The sequence below is a fragment of the Trachurus japonicus genome, chromosome 14 (assembly GCF_045865225.1).
Source record: "Trachurus japonicus isolate A0001 chromosome 14, Traja_1.0".
Taxonomy (NCBI): Eukaryota; Metazoa; Chordata; class Actinopteri; order Carangiformes; family Carangidae; genus Trachurus; species Trachurus japonicus.
Genome location: NC_140920.1, coordinates 24899413 through 24920473, shown reverse-complemented (window position 1 = coordinate 24920473; position 21061 = coordinate 24899413). Strand labels below are relative to the sequence as shown.

General features: G+C 40.0%; 1 protein-coding gene across 1 annotated transcript; it reads left to right on the top strand.

The window, feature by feature from the left end:
- Positions 1 to 11100: 11100 nt before the first annotated feature.
- Positions 11101 to 20822, top strand: ufm1 (ubiquitin-fold modifier 1). The gene is made up of 6 exons (XM_085798527.1): positions 11101 to 11153; positions 11255 to 11311; positions 13461 to 13518; positions 15744 to 15783; positions 17728 to 17760; positions 19717 to 20822. Coding segments are annotated over exons 1-6 (264 nt in total). The 5' UTR covers positions 11101 to 11151; the 3' UTR covers positions 19791 to 20822.
- Positions 20823 to 21061: the final 239 nt, after the last annotated feature.

Here is a 21061-nt window from a genome sequence, read left to right as displayed (position 1 = left end):
GATAGGCTAGTGCTATTCCCCAGTTGCCTGTTATCGTCATCCGGGGTCTGTAGATTATAAGTGTAGGCCTACATTATTTATGCATTTTTATTTCAAAGTAACACATAACTACAACTAATTACTTTTAAAGGGATAGTTCACCCTAGAATGATATTTCGCTCATTATCTACTCACCCTCATGTGGACTAAGGGCTGGAAGAAGTTTCAGAGTCCTCCGTCCCTTCTCTGAGTTACAGGGCGTCTTGGTGTAGCAGTGCATGTCCATATAACGGTTGTAAAGGGACACCAGAGCTCTTCGTAAAAAAACACACACAAAAAAACATCCAAATACCTCCATGCTGCTCGTATGTAATGTCCGTCTTGTGCTGAAGCCCCAAATTGCGTAATTGTCCCGAAAAAAATTAAATAAGTCTATATTTTAAGCTTGTTTGTAGCGGAAGCTTCTCAAAGCTCCTCTTCCTGGTCCGTCCAAATCTCGCATGATTTGCGCCGGCGTCAGTGCGGTTACTGCGAATCACGCGAGATTTGGACGGACCAGGAAGAGGAGCTTTGAGAAGCTTCCGCTACAAACAAGCTTAAAATATAGACTTATTTTTTTTTTTCGGGACAATTACGCAATTTGGGGCTTCAGCACAAGACGGACATTACATACGAGCATCATGGAGGTATTTGGATGTTTTTTTGTGTGTGTTTTTTTACGAAGAGCTCTGGTGTCCCTTTACAACCGTTATATGGACATGCACTGCTACGCTGAGACCCCCTGTAACTCAGAGAAGGGACGGAGGATTCTGAAACTTCTTACAGCCCTTAGTCCACATGAGGGTGAGTAGATAATGAGCGAAATATCATTCTAGGGTGAACTATCCCTTTAAATAGTAATGTGCGTCTGAGCATTTTTGTTTGGGATGACGTGTTTCCATTGCTTTACATCACCCAACCCTAGATGCTACAATGACTTTGTGTCAATAAATGATGAAACGGACCAACCACACTGGTGTTAGCTAGTTAGCATGCTAACTTCAGTAGAAGAAGTGATAGGAAGAGCAGCAAACAAAAGAGATGCTCCTTACTGCTGGAGACAGCTCTTTGCAAGTTAAGAAATGTTTTATGCTGAACTTGCAACTAGCCTGGTGTTAGCTGTGACTGCTAACTATGGTGGTTATAAAGGGATCAAGGAAAGAGTGTCTGGAACAGAGGTAGCTATTAACAAAACCTGAAGTGCATGGACAATTTACAAAAACACAGGGAAAGCAGAATAGTGTGATTAGCTATCCAACTAATTTGTTTCATATAGTTTCAATAAAACCAATTACTGCGATAGCTAATGAGGAGAGAGATACAGGAAAGGAAGAGGAGGCCAGCAGCCAACATGTTGCTGTGGGAAAGCAGCTCTGTAGCAGAAGCAACAGATGACACTGACAGTAAACACAGAGCTGGATAACTTATGTATTTGTTACAAATAACTTTGACATTAAAATATTTGCCATAGAGAACCTATTACAGTGGATGGTAGGCGGGTTGAATGTGTGTGGATTAAGGGCACACAGTTTGGAAAGTTTTGCCCATATTTATGCCTGAATAGCAGTGTCAGACATCTCCTATAAATATAAAACGTTTTCAATTTTCTCCAGTAATTACTCACAATTTTATATTTCATTCCTTTTTTCTTGTGCACCTTGCACTGTTGAGCTGCATGCTTGAGCCTGCCTTTCATCTCTTTGCCATCTTCTCTATTAGCTGAAAAAAGAGGAGCTCTGCTTTTATATGTGTCTAATAATTCTGTCCGACAAATTACAATTCATCGTAGCAACGCTTGAACTATTATGCACACGATGAATTAACAATGAAGCAAAAAATGTCCAGGGCATAGGGACAAATGAGGAGTTCCCAGCCCCTTCCCCTTATACTGGTAAAATCTACTCACGTTAAAGTTTATCTTTATATCTACTGTATATTGAACTACTGTCGAGTGTTGTGTTTAATGATAGGATCTGACAAGTCCCATACCCTAAACTAGCAGCAGCAACTAGCAGCCATAAACACAATGAACCACACTGTATTAAAGAATGTGTGGACAACACAATATGATATACAGCAAGGAAAATATAATATAGACAGTGGGCTGCATATTCCATATTTATCATTCAATATCTGTGTGCATCCGAGCACAATGTCTGTGTAATAAGGAAAGAGCAACAGGCAAGTGGACTGAACAGAGGAACGTCCATGAAAATAATTATGAACATGACAGACATGGCAGAAACATGAAAATGATTTCTCAAGGTAATGAGAGATACAAAACTGTGTATCTATATGGTGAATGTGCGTACGTGTGTGCTTATTTTCAGTGTGTGAGATAGGACATTGACCATCTGCAGTGACTGTCTTGTGTTTACATGGCAGTGGATAGACAGCTATTACTGCCAGACAGATTAGAGCTAGACACAGCTACTTAACCGCAAAATACAGTCCATCAGCATCAAACTGGCTCGAGAACACAACAGTGAACACAACATCCTCGTAACATTTTCATCTCCAATTTAAGACCCGTCTCTCAAGCATTTTCCCCCTATTCATATATCATTTGATAAACTAGAGATCCACCAATATACTATACTATATATTGTATCATCATAACAACGATTACTATGTGGCTGTATCTTTTTCCAAGTGAAGCACTGAGAATAATGTCTCCCTGCAATGCGCCTGCAACCTCTGAATTTGTAGCTATCTTTACTGCAAGTAAGTGTCATATAAATTTATCAATAGTACAATTTCAATAAACCCAATTGGATTTAACACCGCAGACCTGTAATGTTTACTTTTTATATTATTTCAGGAGGTATTTTTCAATCCTATTTTTTGCCACTACAAGAGGCACATTATTCCCCCACTATAATATAATATACTAAGGCTATTATGTGTTACCCAGTGTGAATTAATCACTCCTCAGCCATGGATGGCTGAGCTTGGAAAATAATACGCAGTAAATGTACAGGGGCTACAGTTTCATCAAATGAATCGTTTTTTCTGACATAAACAATCCAAAAAAAAGCACAACATCCAGACTTCAAATGGCCACAAATAGTGTAATATCGGCATTGCTTTTAAAGCAGTTCCATGTTTCATAGTTTGCAGAGTTTTATTTGAAGCGTTGATATCTATTAGATGATATATTTGTGATTTTAAGAACAAAAAACGATTTTATAGTTTTGCTTCCCTTTTCTCAGGCCTCTGTCCGGAGATAAAACAGGTCAGACAGCCAATCATGAGCCTCTCTTCTGATTGGCTGACTGTTTTGCAAGTGATGTAATAAAACTATAGCAGATTTCAGGTAAACAGAGAGAAACCAAATCCTGCATGGTTGGCGTTGGGTCCAGGTAGGCCACATGGTACCACGTGGACAGAGAGTAGACTGTATAGTTATGACATCAACATGTTGCAAAAAGAGCTCATTCTAAGTCTCTGAATACAGGCTGTGTGTATCCATCTGTGAATTGAGCACTTTGATACTTTCATAGAATCAATATAAAACCTCCATTATAATCAAAAAGGAAATCTACTTTGACATGAAAAAGGATCTTCAAAGAGGAATAAGCAGGATTTCTCCCTTGGCTATGCTACGTTTTTACCTTCATTAAAAAGCTCCGGAGTAATTGTGATAGTTAACTACATGACTTATGACTTGGTACGAGTGAGAACGGAGGCTCTCTTCCACCTGCGTCTCATGGCTGAAAACCAACCTTGCAACATCAGTGTAGCACCTGGCCGCCGCCCCAGTGTCCTAGCACTCGTCTCTGCACACTGCGACACAAGCGCGCTCCGTAACCCGTAATCTTTTGTTCATGACGGTTAAGACTACACAAACACACACGCCGTAACATCGTATATGTTATGTAACGTTCCATTTATTGATTTTTCGCCGGCTTTGTTGTAAACAGATGCACATGGGCGAGAGGAGCGTAACTATTGTTACCGTTGCATAGTTCCCCTTTAAAACCTGTTGATTTTTTTCAGTGATGCTATTCAGCAAGCAAAATGCCTCAACAAAGATTGTATGGATGACAACAGCACTCTGACAAGTTGAAATAAGACCACTAAGTCGTTAATCAACCCACTTTCACTCTTAAATGTCACTGACATCCCACAGAGGAGACTGCCCTTTTCTTTTACCTCTAAAGTTAGTCACATTATTAGAAATTACTTTGCACAACACATTTGAGGGCAGTGGCAGAGGCCAGAGAACTGATTAGACAGAGCTATCTTAAAACACAAAATTTGAAAAGCTCAGTGCACCATGACAAATGTTATCCCCCTAAGCAGGTTAGTATTGATTTCACAAAGGCTATGCACTCTCAAATGAATTTGGTCCAATAAGTCAATTGAGGCCAACCAAAAAAAAATCGGTGGTTCAAACTTTGTAACTCCAATTGATTTTCTTTGTTTAACGCAAACTGAATGATCAAACGGCACTGCGTAGGTGGAATTCTGCAACCTCTGGGCTTATGGTTGCCTTTTCTTAAAAACAAACTAGGACATTTTAACAGCTCGGGCTTCAAAATACCAACAAACCTTGTTAGAGATGCCAATCATGCGCATCCCAGACTAATTGTGGTTCAGTGTTTTCTGGCAGAATCACAGATTTTTTTTCTCTAAATATAGTTGGCTATGCCTCTATGTGTGTATATGTGTGTGTATGTGTGTGATGGAACAAGAAAGGGACTGAGCTGTAATCATAGACACTCTAATTAGCGCTTTAGGCCTCATCTTCAGCAGTGTAGGCAGCTGAGGCACAAATAGATGCACTGCTCATTCTTACAGGCACAAACACAAATGCACATGTTATTTACATGCGTATACTTTTTTTTTTTATAAACATGAGGGGCAGCCTGTAATTTAAAAGACTGGTAAAAAAAAATAATGATCACAAAAAGCTATCCACCACATATAATGGTTCTATTTATATCGATTCTGCAACTGTCGCCTCTTTCGGTTGACCTTTTGGAGATTTTGAGGCGGTGTAAGCCACCATTAAAGCTGCCATAATGTCTTTACGCTTTAACTGCGATGGGAGGTTGCTTTAACTGTCTGCAGCACATTCGATTCCCATCTTTGAGGAAGGACGAGGGTGACAGGAAGATGGTAAATGACATGAAATTGGATGCAGGATTCTGACAATCAGGAGATAAAGGGGGCCGAGTGGTGCAAAGCCGTCGTAGCACATGAATGAGGGCATTAAAAAGAAGACACACATGACAATAAGAGAGAAAATGGAAGGAGAGGAGCTGAAAGAGAAAGGGTAACACAAGAGGAAATGATACAAAAAAATCATTATATAATGATCATTCATCCACAAGTCATTTGCAAACATTCAACACTATTTGCGTCACTAAACTATCAGTCATTTGTGATTTTAACACCTCTTTCCATATTGTGTCAAGGCACAATGTGGTAAAGGCTGCTGCTAATTATCAGTCTGACGTGTTTATTTCTAACCGGCCTTCTGTTTCATTTCTTCCACCTTCCCCTTTAACTCTTCACACAGCCATAAGCTCCACGTTGTTCCCCGTCGATCCCCTGGTTACCCCTCAGTGTTCATGCATCCCTTAACACATCCTTTGGGGGCTCTTACTCGCAAGCCCCCGATCCATTCTGAATGAAGCATGTAATTAAAATAGATGCTTGTCTGCTCTCTCCCACTGTTGCCCTTTTAACGCGTTTCTATCTTGACATCACTTTGACACCCCTTTACTCGCCTGCTACCTGAGCACCAGTCTGCCGCCAGCACTGATACGCTGTCGACTGCAGATTATAAATATGCACCATGCAAGAGAAGAGAGGGTCATGCTGGGATATAAAAATACATTTTTCACTTTGAAGAACTGTCATCAAGGGGCATATAGTACATTATTTATGTAAAATGATGTCTGAATGCAAATATTGAATAAATAAAAAACATGTGTTTCTCCCAGTTGCTTTATATTTCTAAAACCCACAGTGCACGCATCATTAGATCTGGGTGAGTGTGTACATGTGTGTGTTATAGTTGCTTTAATAATATATCTGGCCTCTCTCTTGTGTGTGTGTGTGTGTGTGTGTGTGTGTGTGTGTGTGTGTGTGTGATTTATTATGTTTGGACTCAGTGTTCCACCTGGATAATGACTTGTCTCCTGGACAGCAAAAAGAACAGGAAGTTATGAAACACAGTATCTGGGAGTTATTCACACACACAATACACCAGCCTCATGTCATCTAACTATGTCCCTCCCTACACAATGTCCCTCTGAGTGACATTTGAACATTTTGGGGAAGCTGCTGCTGCTTTGCATATCGTGCCCTCTCCGTGTTAACACCGCCCGGGCAACTTACTCCTCAGCTCAAATTTAATTACAACTCAGTGTGCTGGGGATTATGCAAAGTAAGTAAACACCAGAAGAGTGACACAGGGCTTTGTCTCCGGAGGTCCCTTCGCTATAGTTCTCAAAGATGATTATTCATCATCACGCGTAATAATAAATTAACCTCGACAAACACGGTCACCTGCTCACTGTGCAGGAAAACAACCCGTTCTGACACTTATTTACAATATTTTGTCATAAACATGTTTTTCTACAAAACTCCTCAGCCAAATGCCAATTTCTTTTTGTTTAGTATTTCCTGTTACAGACACAGAGTTGTTTTACTCACTGGTACTTTAGAGGACTTGATGTTTTGATTGTAAAGTCATCCCGATAATACAAAATCAAACTGTGTAAACTGGATAAAAAAGAAAACGGAGCGCTGGCTGGCATTATGATAACAATGAGAAGATAATCTGTTAGATCACAGATATGTAAGCCTGTCAGACAATAGAGCAACGATATGTGTTGGATCCTTAGTTGCTTAGTTGCCTTAGTTGATCCTTATAAGCTTTTGATTGAGTTTAGAGGAACAGAGAGTAGAATTAGGTATAGTGTCAAATGTATTAACTGCAGTTATTGTGCTGGGTCTGTGTAGACCGGAGCCAGCCTATTTTAGTCGAGTGTTTAATCACATTGTTTGCTGTACATTAAGTTCCTTGAAACAGCATAAACACGGAGAGCTTAATGGGCCTTTTGTAAGCTCTCCTCAAAGGTTAATTACCAGAGACACTGCTATAATTTGGGCTATTTTATTTGGATGCACTGCAGCTGAGCTATATGTCGGATATGACTAGCAACCAGCTCACTGCTGGAATGAAAAGAACTGCAAAGAAATGAGATGCAGTAATGAAGGTTTACAATATATTTTGACTCATGAGCAAATATTCAACTACACAGAGGGAGCTTGAGCAAGTTCCGATGTCTTCAGTCGACATATAACAGTATGTGAAGAGCTATTAGACAAACCAGGGGGAAAGACACAATGACAGATACTAGTGTTTTGTTAATTCCCATATGTAAAAAAAAAAAAATATATATATATATATATACATATTTTTTTCTCAATATTTGTGAACGAATGACACAGATTCCTGACATTTCAACAGACGATGACTATTAGTCTGTGATGTGTTTTACTCCCTGACCCTGACCCTTTGTTCCGGTGTGGCAGGAACAGTTTGATAAGCTAAGCCACCACTTTAAATCCAGTCTTAACTACTGCACTCTCCTTTTTAAAATAGCAGGGTGCTAAGAGGTTAGGGGCTTCTTATTAAAAAGGCATTTATTATGAGCTACCTCTCCCATCTAGAGCGGAATATTTCATCTTCATATATTTCAGCCTTGAAGGGCAACCGGCAGAACAAACGTTTACTACAAAGCAACACAAGCTGGCTATGTGCAGCTTTATAGAGCAGGGCTGTTATATCAGCCGTCAGCGTGGAGAGAGGTGAGGTCAGGAAATGAATGGGAGGAAAGTTTATCTATCTACACTGTATTCTGAGCATTGATACAACTCTGATTATACTGCATCTCCCAGGTCAACTACAGAGCGATTAAAGCTATAACTGTACTGAAGCAGTACAGGGGGACAATATGTGGTTCATAGAAATAGCTACAAAAGACAGACATAGTAGCCTATAAAAGCACTGAACTGAGAGCAGCACACACAAATCTAACAACCTGTTGCTGACTGTATTCAGAACAGAACTTCCTACATATGAACAGAGGACGATCTGTGCTCTGAGTTCTCTGACAATAAATGTCATGCTTATGTTGCATTGTTCCCACTTACTAAGCCCCATCTCTCTGACAGTGACTGTAGAGCTGATTATGCCAATATATAAGCCAGTGAAAAATAATACATTTGGTTCATCAGTGGCTTTTACGGTAAGTCTCCTGTTGTATGCACGCATGCACATCTATTACAGTATGCATACTGCACACATGCTGACCTGCATAAGCAGCACTACTTGCATTGATTGCAGTTCTGTGTCTGCAGGTAATTGGCATTTTACTCTCACTACCCATGAGACCCGCTTTTGGTATGATAATAAAGTCTTTGAGAGGAGGCTGCACAGCAAAGCTGAACACTGGGTTTTTGCATTTCGAACGCACCCTCAGACCTCCACCAAGAGGATGATGGAACTGTCACACGCTCCCTCATGCTTCAAAGCGAATACATCTTCTGTACCATGATGGCTTCAGACAGTCAGTCGGTGGAAAACCTGTTTCTTTGTGGAACCTCTTCCCGGTTATGTAATTCTCTTTATCATCAAGGAGAATAAGAACAGGCACCAATCTTCAATCCGACAGCTTCATTAAAATGTTCTGCTGCGTCCTGAATATTTCGAAATAAGTCATTATTTTAATACCAATACTAAAATAATAATAATAAAAAAAAGGTTCAAGGTATTTTGTCTGTTTTTGATATATTCAACCTGTAGATCTACAGCATCTATAAAAAGGACTTGGAAACAAGATCCTACAAGATATATTTTTTCATTTGCTTCATGCCACAGCACTCAACTTTTTTTATGAGCTGCCATAAAGGTTGTCTCTCTTTGTTCTTTTTCCAGCTTTACCACAGCTTCCTCTGCGTTTGTACTTTCTTTCTGGGGGAGACCCACCGCTGAAATCCCAGAGGTGTCTGCAGTGTAACTCTGAGTCATCATAATAAGTCTGCTCCCATTCTCTTTGCCGCATGTCATTCCACTACCTACACTGCATCACCCTCTTTCTCTCACACAAACAGTCTCTCTATTGTTGGTGCAGCACCAGGTGATAAAGTCAGGTAGCAATCTCAAAGACACTGACAATACACATTTAAATATACTCGCCAGAATTGTCATATTTTTGCAGATGTAATTCGCATGTTCCCTATAATAATAAAAGCTCCACTTACCAGTTTTCTGAAGTTTCAGCTGGTCTTCTTCGATGAACAGAGGTGGTTCCAGCTGTCACCACATGTAGAGCTTCACTGTGCGTTCCTTTATCTTTCTCTGTCTCTTGTCCAGGGTTCTTGCCATCACATTGATCTGGTCTTCTCCTCAGTGGTTGCATGAGAGGCCAAATACCACTCCAGTCTTCATCTTGAGACTTGAAGTTTCTCACTTGATGTTTTGACAGCTCAGCCACATAAAAGAGTCCCACTGGGATGCTCCTGGAGGTGTGAGTTGATCTAGCTGTGGCTGTCCTGGTCTTAGGCTGGGGATGGATTCCCATCATCCTTTCCTTAAAAACAAACATTAAAAGAAAAAAGAAATCACATAGTAATTAGTCATAGCTAATGAAATTTTTATTATACAACACAACATAACTCAAATCAGGAGAACTGCAGTTGAATAAGATCTGAACTTTAACATGTTTCTATGCAGACTACACTGCTGATGGAATATGCACACTCTGCTGAGCTTCTTGTGGCATGGCAGTAGCCTAATCGTTTATGCCCACCCATCACCAATTACTCAGATGTGTGATCATTCAAACTCTGAATAAATCTGAGCAAGTCTCTGGCCCGGTTCATGCTTCGTGTTTGGTTTGATGATAACAGAGAACAGCTTGATGTAACTGACCTTGATGTTCATGATTTTCACACTTTGATGGAAATGGTGCCTCTTGGTGTGACTGTGCTGAGACGGCGAAATACTCAAACGCTGCCCACTGTGGACAGACAATCCAGCCATAATTACATAATCAGACACACCCACTGATTTTAGTGCAGCATTAAATAGGCTCAGATACTTGGATTAGGATTCATTCTGGGCTTGTTGTGCAAACACATAATATATGTCCATGCAAACTACTGTAGCCACAGTAATCATTGTGCATGTTTCTGTAGGCTAAAGTAACATTGGGTTTTATCATGCACTTTAAAGCACAGGCTGATACCTTGTACTATCCCTGCAGCAAACTTGTGCTGCTTGAGATCTGGCTGGCTGTGAGAAAACATAAACCATAGATGTGGAGAGAGAGTAACGTTCTTAATTTATTTCATTAAAAGGGCTAATGTTTGATTTAAAGCACAGTTTGTGCTGTCCTGTCTACATGTTCCTTTCTTTCTAAAAATTAATATGCACATGCAGTTATTAAAATTTTGTCCAAAACAAACAAACAAAACATGGCGCATTCAGAAAGATTTCCTGCTCTAATCATAGACCTTAGCTATACAATTGAAACTTGACAGGTTAGTGTTCACTTCTAGGCCAAACAGGCTTTAGGCTAGTATGCTAGTTACCTGCACTTTTTTTAAACATAGATTTAACTTACATGTAAACAGTCGAGCTAACAAGTTTCAAAAATCTTCCCAGAAGTTTGTGTCCTGACAGTAGTGTGTGGAGAAAAAAACTGCGCTTTTGTAAATATTTTTCAAATGTCTTTACATGTTTACCTGTGAGAGGACTGACTCCCATTCATCCATCTCCACTGAATCACTCCGCGCAGGAAAACCACAGTCTTTGAGGAAAACGCGCGAGCGCCTTTCCTATGTCATTTACGGTAAGTGTTAGTGGTTCAGTGTGAATGCCTGTCGGTTATTAGCACACATTACCCCTTCAATTTGTATCATATCAAACAAATTCGGCCGCAAAAAGCAACATTTTGAAAATATAGTTAAATAACCCCCCCAAAAACAAAAAAAACACGGAGAAATACGTGCCATAATCTGCTACTGGGTGGATGACGTGTGTGTAAACGGGTCCTTCGGACTTCCGGGTGTGTATAAACAGGTTGCTAACCGAGTCGCCTTGTAAAGATGTGAGTTTTAGCCCCGTTTTGTCTATCATTTTGCAAACATATTTCACTGGTATCGGCGTGTATGAAGGCGCTAACAACTCTCATTTCATTTTCTTCATTAGGTCTAAAGTAACGTTTAAAATCACCCTGACGTCGGACCCCCGGCTGCCATACAAAGTGTGAGTACACTGACAGCTCAGCACTAACTGCTTCATATCCTCCACAGTTTAGGTTTTAATTGTCAGGTGGACACTGGTTTCATCTCGACAACACAAACTGTGTTATTTTTCCGTTATTGTGAGAACCGGTGCTGATGTGTTTGACCACAGCGACACGATCTTGTGGTCAATGAGACACCAGCTGTTGGTGTGAAGCTGTGATTGACATGATACCAGTGAATACACCAGCTAACGGTTCTGTTAACTTCCTGTTTTTTATGGTATCATGTGGTAATGTCAGCATTAGCGCCTTACAGCATTGTTTTAGATGTTGTTATAGCAGCCCGCATGTTTGGTCTGGTTGCTCTCACGAGCTGTCATGAATGAATATGACGTCACTTAATCGTTGAGCTCATTTTCTGTATGTAAACTTTTTATCTCCAGTCGGCTGTGGCATAATCATAGCCATACGAATTACAGTAAAAGGACTGAGATAAAGAAATGGCTAATCTTGTGTTTGCACAAATGTGTACAAATACAGCCGGTGAGCCCTCTTAACATTTTGTTAACACCATACCAATAGCAGGCAGGGTCTGTGTTTGTTCCCTAATCAGCTCTTCATGGCATTGATTCTACCAGATGTTGGAAACCCTCCTTTGGCTCTAGTCCATATCGACATGATTGCATCACAGTCTCTGCAGATCTGTCTGCAGCACATCCATGACGCCTGTCTGCTGTCCTACCACATCTTGTCTCCTGTTCAGCTGGATTCACATGCGGTGACAGGGTCATGTGCATGCAACTAGTTTGCAACGACTTTGTGATGTGGTGCATTATGATGCCCGAAGGAGTTAGTAGAAGATGGTAAATTGCAGTCGTAAAGGGATGTACATGCTCTGTCGATCACTGACACAGTCCTTAAAATGACTTTCTACCCTGAAGAAGATAATGATTTTCTAGATTATTTCAAGGTGATGTCCATAGCAGACCACATGATTTTAATCAACAAGGGTAGTCAGCTAAAAGATAAGACACAATGGATTCACTTCCATTGTGTAAGAATGAGCCTTGCTACACAAACACTCACACACAGAATATCAATAACAGCGTCCTTTCTTTCCACTGCCGTTTCCTGATGCATTTTAAATGTCCAAACAAGGCTTCACTTTGAATTGAAATAGATTCAAAATAATCAGGCTGAGCAGATTATTTGAATATTCTTCTAACTTTCGTACAGAGTCAGTTCTCTAAGGAGGTGAGATATGGACTCACTGCAGCTGTTACGTCTTAGCCTGAATAGAGGGATGATGATGATGATGATGAAGATGATAGCAAATGAGGCATCATATTTATTCTGGCAGAGGATTTAACCTGAGGACACCCTCAGTGTCTTCATATTTATATTCACCTATCACACTCAAACAAGTTGCCACTCACTCTCAGTGAAGACGTTAAGATGGTGTTTGTGATCTGACAAGCTTTCACAGTCTCTTAAAATCCTGAGGCTGATTTTTTAGTTTCTTGCTGCTGTGCTGATGGTGTCGATTGATTTTGCCTTTCACCACTTCAGTTCTTTCTATTTTACCTCACTTGGTGATTGCATGTCCAGCTCTAGCCTCCAGATTGTTTTTTGTGTGTTTGTTTTTCTTTTAATCTCGTATCTCAGAAAATATTTGTGGTGTTGTTTTAAGGGCGGGGGGGGGGGGGTCTCCACTCCCCATTGAAAACCATTCTGCAGAACTCATCGGAGAAGCATCCAGCTGTGTGTAACTGTTTATACCATGAATGGCCTCACATGCTCTTACAGAAATGGCTCTGACAGGAGTAATGTTACACTCAATTGAGGAGAAGTGGAGAAGATTTCTTTTTGTTCGCCTCTATCCTGTGTGTGTCTCTTTGTGTGTGTGTGTGTGTGTGTGTGTGTGTGTGTATGGGGGTCACAGTGAATGGTTGGCTACAGATCTGCACCTCTGAGCTGCTGTGGTTTGAGTGTCTCACCCTCAAACAGCAGTGCAGCTGGGGAACTTATCGATGGAAGCTCAGGTCAACAGGTTGAGAGACGATATTTAATCCTGGTGTTTTCTTGCCTTTAAATGTAACACAAGGGGAATAAAGTCAAGGTTTATTGCGTTTTGAATTAAATCCTGTTTTATGTTTTGTTTTGCTACAGACTAAGTGTCCCAGAGAGCACGCCGTTCACAGCCGTTTTGAAGTTTGCAGCTGAGGAGGTAAGCACACACAGTTAGTTAGTATACTTATGAAAGACATTCGTCTTCACTGTTGAGAGTTGCTTATTCTCTAACATCTCATTCATTCAGCATGGAGAGAAGAACCCAGCACGGCTATTATCTAAAGACTTGTGGTGCGTTCCAGGCAGGCTTTTTAACCCGTAAGTCACGACTTCGAGTCACCAGTTACGAGTTTGTAGCGTTCCAGGCAAGTTACGAGTTACGAACTGGGAACTGGGAGTAGATCGATCTAGCACGAGTTCACAGGTGGGAAGTTACGAGTTTGACTGTACGTTCTAACGGGTAACCATAGGAACAGGTCGGAAAAATACGAGTTACGGGTTGCCTGGAACGCACCATTGATTCATACATTCAGGATTTAATTTTGACTTTTCAGAACAAATGCTGTAATGTGACATCCTTACATGATGCCAAATCAATCTCAAACTATTCATTTTGCACATACTTCACACAAACACTCACCATCAGAAGTGACACTTTGGGGAAAAAAGTAGTAGTTAGTTGCAAAAATTACCAGTTGAAGTCTTTGATATTGATGTCACATGGGACTGCAGCTGTCCTGCTCCATTTAGAATTAACATCTCCTGGATGAATATGAGTGTATGTTATATGTGCAAACACATTTGAGATGATGTACAGAGTGACAATTGCAAATTTGTCCTCAGTCTGATCAGGACATATCTAGGTATCACACGTCCTGAATATTAACAAAACTGCACAACAAGTTGTGTTGCTTAAAATATGACATAAAGTCAGGGAGTGTTGGGTATCAGCACTTTAACATGACCTTCACTAAGCTGAAGTGCAGTCTCAGTGCTGTAGGTGTTACAGACACAGGAAGAATCTCAGCTGTGTTTTTCACTCATCTGTCTTGATTGGCTTGTAGTTGAATCAATACAGCTGTCTGCACAGGCTCAGGCTGTGTAACGTCTCCTGTGTCACATACACTTTACACACATCACTATGACCTGAAGCTATTTGTTAAGCCCCAATTCTATTTCCTTCCATTTTATGTACATGAGCACAGAGCAGCATCGAAGCTGAACGCATCCTGGCAGAGGACTGCTGATGATGATGATGATGATGTGCAGGTTTTATAATGTGTATATGGGCCGTTAATGTGCTTCTGTTACACAACAGCATCCTGATTGGATGTTATTTTCATTTGACTGTCTGGCTTTGAATGGTCTAATCATAGAGCCACCATCAAGCCAACAATGTTTATCAGTATAACTAGTAAAAGAGCACAGCATTTATAAAATTAGGAAACTGTTTTCCTTTTTCTTTTTGTTTTTTTCCTCTTTTTTTTGGCAAAAGCTCACTTCCCAAAGTGGCTGGTGAAATATAGTGTAATTAGCCAATAGCAGGTTTACTTTTAATTAACTGGAGTTTATTTTAATCCTGTGTTGATCATTAAAAACAAAACCTTATAGCCTGAAAGCTTGCTAAAGGATAATGTATCCACCAATTTAATGCTACGTCAAACAAAGTCCTTGAACGCCCATTCACTCTTGATCTGAACGGTGTCTCAGGTTTGCTGCCTGTGCTCCCTTGCAGCACTTCACTAACCCTATCTCCCCGGTAACAGACTGATCCCACCATCCCATCCTTTCACTGCAAATCCCACCAGCCCACATCCCCCTCTGTCGCACACTGAAGTAGGAGACGTATTGTGACTGTGTTGAGTGATTTTCTTCCAGAAATTCGAGCGCGACTATCATTTCCTCAGGCTGTTTCCTAAATGTTTGTCTGTGTGTGTGTGTGTGTGTGTGTGTGTGTGTGTGTGTGGTTTCTTGTGGGTCTGAAATTGTGCAAAAATGTAAACGCACTCAGCACTGCATCTGACAAGCCTGAGAGCTGGCAGACAAAAGACTGAAAACAAAACGCACAACACAGCATTTTCTCTCTCGCTTGTTTCACAAAGTTTATTTCTGTCGCCACGGCGCCTGTTATTATGAAGTTGTCACCCACAGAGTCGGTGTATCTCACTGCGCTGACTCAGTGGATGGAGCTCTACGTCTCCATGATTTATTCGCACTGTGTCTTCAGGCCAAGCGAAATTGTTTAGCAACATGTCTTGATTATTTAACCAAAATATTTTAGTGCAGAAATGGAATCCCAGAAATGTCAAATCCCAGCTTCTGTTGTGGGTTTTACCAACGGGCATGTGTAATTATTGTTCTTTGTTCTTTTTTCTCTTCCAGTTCAAAGTGCCGTCGGCAACCAGCGCAATAATAACAAATGGTGAGTTTCGGGGGAAAAGAGTCCCTCTCCTAATGATTTTTTTGTGTGTCTTAAGCAAATGGAAAAGTGACATATTCTCCAGCCTCACAGCTATTAAGAGAGACACTGTCAGTGTTGTCTTGTAGATGTAGTGTCTTTGGACAGAAAGGCAGATAATGTCAAAACTTTCACACCAAGCTGAAAGGGTTTGATAGATCTGAAAGCAATCTTTGTGATGTTAGAAGTAAGATGATGAATCAAATACTTGTCCTGTCAGATAATGACCAGCAAACCTGCACATTTTCACTTAAATGTCAAAATGATGTAAGAGTCTGTCTGAAATACTGCATAGAGTAGTCATCCACATAATTAGATTAAATGAGAAGAATTTATTTCATTTGTAAGATATACTGAGTCAAGAGAAAAATCATTCAGAACATTTACATTTAAGTTCCTCAGTTCAGTTACTGTGTTACTAGTTACTATGACAACGTGACAATTACAGGATTTTGCATCAAATTAAGGTGATAGGCAATACATGGATATTATATTGGAGTTATTGGAGCATTCTCAATGTACAGTAAACAGTGCATTTGCAAGTTGTTTTATTTTTGTTTTAAACTGCAATTTGCGACACAGCGCCTCTTGTCTGATTAAGCTCAGCTCTGTGTGTTGTTATTTTTTTATTAACCATGTTAATCACTTCGTAGGAATATTGGTTTTGGAACATTCAGAACTTTTGATGCATGTAAACAAGGTGATCATTGCCTCAATATTTTGGAGAGATATTAAAAATTTCCACTGATTGTCCATTTTCAGTTGTTTAAAATGTTTTTATTAGCCAAGTCTTATCCTTTTCTGCTACTGTACATTAACAGACATGAGGCTCATGACATTACACAAAATCCCAGTGGAAAACAGTAAAATTATTGACATTTTTGAAGTTTGGATGTGTTTCTGTAGCAGTCTCAGTCCACAAAGCACCAGTTCTCTTTCAACATTACTTACAGCAGCTTTAATTAATGGCAGCCTCTATTTTTGCTATTAATTCTGCTTGACCTTTATTGATCTCTGTCAGCTACCAGCTGGAATTGCAAGAATGCTGATGGCACTTATCTCATCCCTCAAACTCACATCGACTTATAATTGGAACAGCATTTTGTTTGCACATTAGACACAAGTAAGATGGCAAATTAAAGCCTGGATAAAACAGCAATTAAAGCTGATATTCAGAAATGTATTGAACATATCTTTCTTAATACAGATCCTAGTGAAATAATATTTTTGACTTGATTAATGTGGTCTTGATAAACATGAGGTGTTGAACTGAAATTCAAGCATTTTGAACTCCAGCTGTCAGAAACAGTTTCCATGAAAAACCCCAACAGAATCACATCTGAAATAACCTGAGGCTGTAAAATATAAAAATACACAGCAGGGTTCATTCAGACACAGAACACTTGTAACCTTGGTTGTTGTAATCACTGGAACAAATTACAGTAAATTGTCTTTGTGGCTGGTAGAGGCAAAATTGCTGACTTATTCATTGTACCCTGACAATTAAAGCGTGCAGTGCCACGTAAAAAGTGATGATGGTTTTGTTTACCTCTCCGTCTCGTTGGGAGACGTTCACAAGCACCACGCCTGATGTATTCTGTCACGTACCGGAGGTTAGTCATGAAATGATGACAACTTCTCAGGGCTGTGGGAACATATTGGACGTATGAGGGCTGATAGGACCGCCAAGTTTAATATGAGTTTTAGTTTTATCAGTGCAGAATTAATGACTGGCCTGTTGTTATTCCAGATTGAATTGCCTGCCGTTGAAGCACGCTCCCATTTTTGCTGTTGCCTAGTGCAACATCATTATGGATGAACGGCTGATATTGTAAATGGTCTTTTTTCATTTCCCGTGCTGCTCATTTGCATGACAGTCTTTTCATTTTACACTGTGTTGTGTTGCAGATGGAATAGGAATCAACCCTGCCCAGACAGCAGGTGAGTTATGATGGTTCAAGGCCCATCGCTGTTTCTACAGAAGAAAAGATTTGAGTTGTTCCACCAAAGCCTCTAGATTGTATCACATGATGTTCAGTTGTTCCTTAGAAGCATAATCAACCTCAGGGCTTTCTGTTGAGCTCTTGGCCACTTGTCAGTCAATGCATTAATCACCTAATGCATTAATTCAGGACTCGAATAAAGCCTGTTTCATAATGCACTTTGATAATGCAGAGTTAATAATAACATTAATAAGATTACTTTGATAAAGCCCTGAGAGGCAGTGAGGTAGGTGGTGTGTGGGTGGTTGAACAAAGAACCAGAAAGAAATATAAAGGTTAATATGAAAAAGCCTGTGTTGAGGTATAATTAAGAAAAAAAAATCCTTTTGAGATAATGATCAGTTTTGTTTAAGTCAGGTTTAAACAGTCAAGTTAAATTAGTATCAGGAGTTGAAACAGACAGCTCAGAGATGAAAAGTAGGAAGCATTGATTCATAAAGTAAAGGAGAGAAATGTAAAATAAATCTGGAAATATGCAACCAGTGATCACCAGCTGGGCAAAACATTACAGAGACGGACCGCAGTGCAAACCAACAAATCATATAATTAAGCTCAAACGCTAAAACTCATGATGATCCCTCTGGATTTGAAATTCTTAATTTGTAGACGGACCACACCCAGTCTAACCCCTAACCCCCCAAAAATGATGTAATATATAATAATGCACCATAATGCTGCTAGGTCACGCCCAGACATTGGTGTTGAGTGTTGTGAAATAAAAATGACTCTTTCACATTTAAGACAAACCTCTGATAAGTCTTACCAGGAAATGTGTCGTTTGATAGGATGAATTGATAAATTAAATATTTAAAATAAGATTGAGTTAATAAAATAATCCTGGCTTAACTGACTGCATCTCTGTGTTTGAGCAGGCCACACACAGTGTTATGTATTGAGATGGTGTTTACTGAGTCATGATTATAGATACAGTACATCGCTCGGAGATGAAGTATTGAATGTTAAATTAAAACGTGACCTCTGACTGGAGGCGGACTAGATGCACCGAGCTGTTTAGTTTGACTTTATATTCCCATATTATTGTTGATCTGCGATGAATCACTTTTTTTTATTTCATTATTATTATAATGATTTCTTGTGTCAGCTTACTTGGTATTTCACCCCCCCTGAGCTTTACAATGAAAGCGTAGCCCACCTCTCTTTATGTAAGTCATCATTTCCAACAAAGACAGGTAACAGATGAGTGGCTTTTCTATATAGACTGGGATCAGCTAATGTCTGCTTTGACCAAAGGCAAGATTGAGTCTTTTTCTGGTAAGAAAAGGAAATGAGTGTAGTGGGCATTCACAACAGCCTTTTTTTTTTTATCTCCACAGCATTCATGCTGTGCAGCGCTGCCAAGAATAGCCTCTGCTCAGACACCTCTGTCAGATTGCCTTTTTTTTTCCACCCACCGCAGCCAGGCTACCTCATGTTCTCAGGATCTGGTACATGGTAAAAACTGATCCAGGGTCATTTTACAACCTTTTCCTCCTTGCATGTCTTCATAGGGCCAATTTTGTACATTTTCTGAGGCATAATAAAGATGCACTTATACACTGATGGCCCTGAGAGTGAGTTATGCATATATGATCTCGGCACAGTTGCTGCTTGAATGAGCAAGTTAATGAATTAAATGACATGGTGTTATCATATTTTATTCAAATGAACTCGGTGTGTGGGTGCTCACTGAAATACACCTGATAGAGGTGGCTACAATTAGTTAAATTACCAAACCAATCAAATAATGTTTGGTACTTTTCACCAGTTTGTCTCCCAGTTGGTGAGCTGACAACTTGTTTGCAGTATAACAGTATTATTGGCTGTAAAACCCCCCCATTAAAGCACACAGATTATAAACTGTTCCCTTTATGCGGTGATCTGTCCTGTGTTGCAGGGAATGTGTTTCTAAAACACGGCTCAGAGCTTCGCCTCATTCCCAGAGACAGAGTGGGAGGACAAGGAGACTGATGCTGCTTTTCCCTCCTTGACGGCACAATGACTCACCCAGAGGAATCATACAACACTTGAGACCCAGGAAACACCTCAGCGTGTGTCATATTTATTTTTCTGGCCCACAACTGACAATGACTCACCGAAGAAGATATATACATATGTATTTAATCGTGACGATGACATGCGTACACACTTGGCTGCTCCCTGCTTCGTCTTTCTCTGTCAAGTTTTTTTTTTTTTTCTTAATCATAGTTGCATCAAACGGTTTACCGAGTAATTGACCCACTCACACAGAAACAGCCGGTGCATCCTGGGAAAGATTTGTGCAAAGATTAACAAACAACTGAGTCAACAGTTATAGTTTTTGTATCTTTGTAAATGGCAATAAACAGTGACTAACAGTACATGAATATTTTGCAATGTTTACTTTTTTTTAATGGCATTGTGGATATGGTCATGTAAGCTTTTCTAAGTGCATGTACAACATGCTTTAAGGACCATTACTGTATCATTATATTATTATGTGGCTGTTGATGCAGAGAAATATGTGTCCACATTTTTTGTCAGGCACCTGTTGTCAGAGAAGAAGCACAAGACTTGCATCGTGGATCTGTGCTCAGCTTGTTCTGTGGAGCACATTTTCCCAGAGCATATCATATTGTGGCTAATGTAAAGAAATGTGTTTGTTCAGCTGTCAGACTGCACAGGCCTGTGGATCTTTGCTGCCCTCTGTCAGGTTGCATCTTAAAATTGATTTGCTCTAAAATGCCGCGTCTCAGTGTACAAACCCATGTTTTATGTCCCTTCTCCACACAATAAATATTAAAAAAAAGAGAAAATGATAACCCTGAATAATCTATACTTCTATTTAATATGCACTGCTGGATTAATTAGGAGCTAAGGAACAGGTGGTGAGAAAATGAGGCAGGGTGCAGCCAAAACACAGAGAGCCACAAGACTGTGTCACAATAGAGGTCTGGCTCATGCAGCACCTTGGAGACCGGTATTCGCCTGACGAAATAAATGAAGCTTTTGATTGCAGTCTTCTTTCCTTTCCGTGGAGACCTTTGATTTATTTTTTCTTTAAATCACTGGATAGAAAATATCTCTTCATATTAAGCCTCTAGATTAGTCCCTTTCAAAACAGAAGAAGAGGCTGACTAATAGGTAGAGCAGGAGTTTATGCTTCATTGTTTCTGTGACTGATTAATGAGGGAGAGCAGTTTATTATCCCCTTTACATTTATCATTATCATGTGAGAAGGTCTGAATCATTTGTTTGAGAAT

What these genes read in the sequence shown, in the direction of transcription:
- ufm1 (XM_085798527.1), top strand. An exon ending in TGAAGTTTGCAGCTGAGGAG is followed by an intron (nt 13,519 to 15,743) that starts GTAAGCACACAC and finishes TTTCTCTTCCAG; the next exon opens with TTCAAAGTGCCGTCGGCAAC. An exon ending in CAACCCTGCCCAGACAGCAG is followed by an intron (nt 17,761 to 19,716) that starts GTGAGTTATGAT and finishes CCTGTGTTGCAG; the next exon opens with GGAATGTGTTTCTAAAACAC.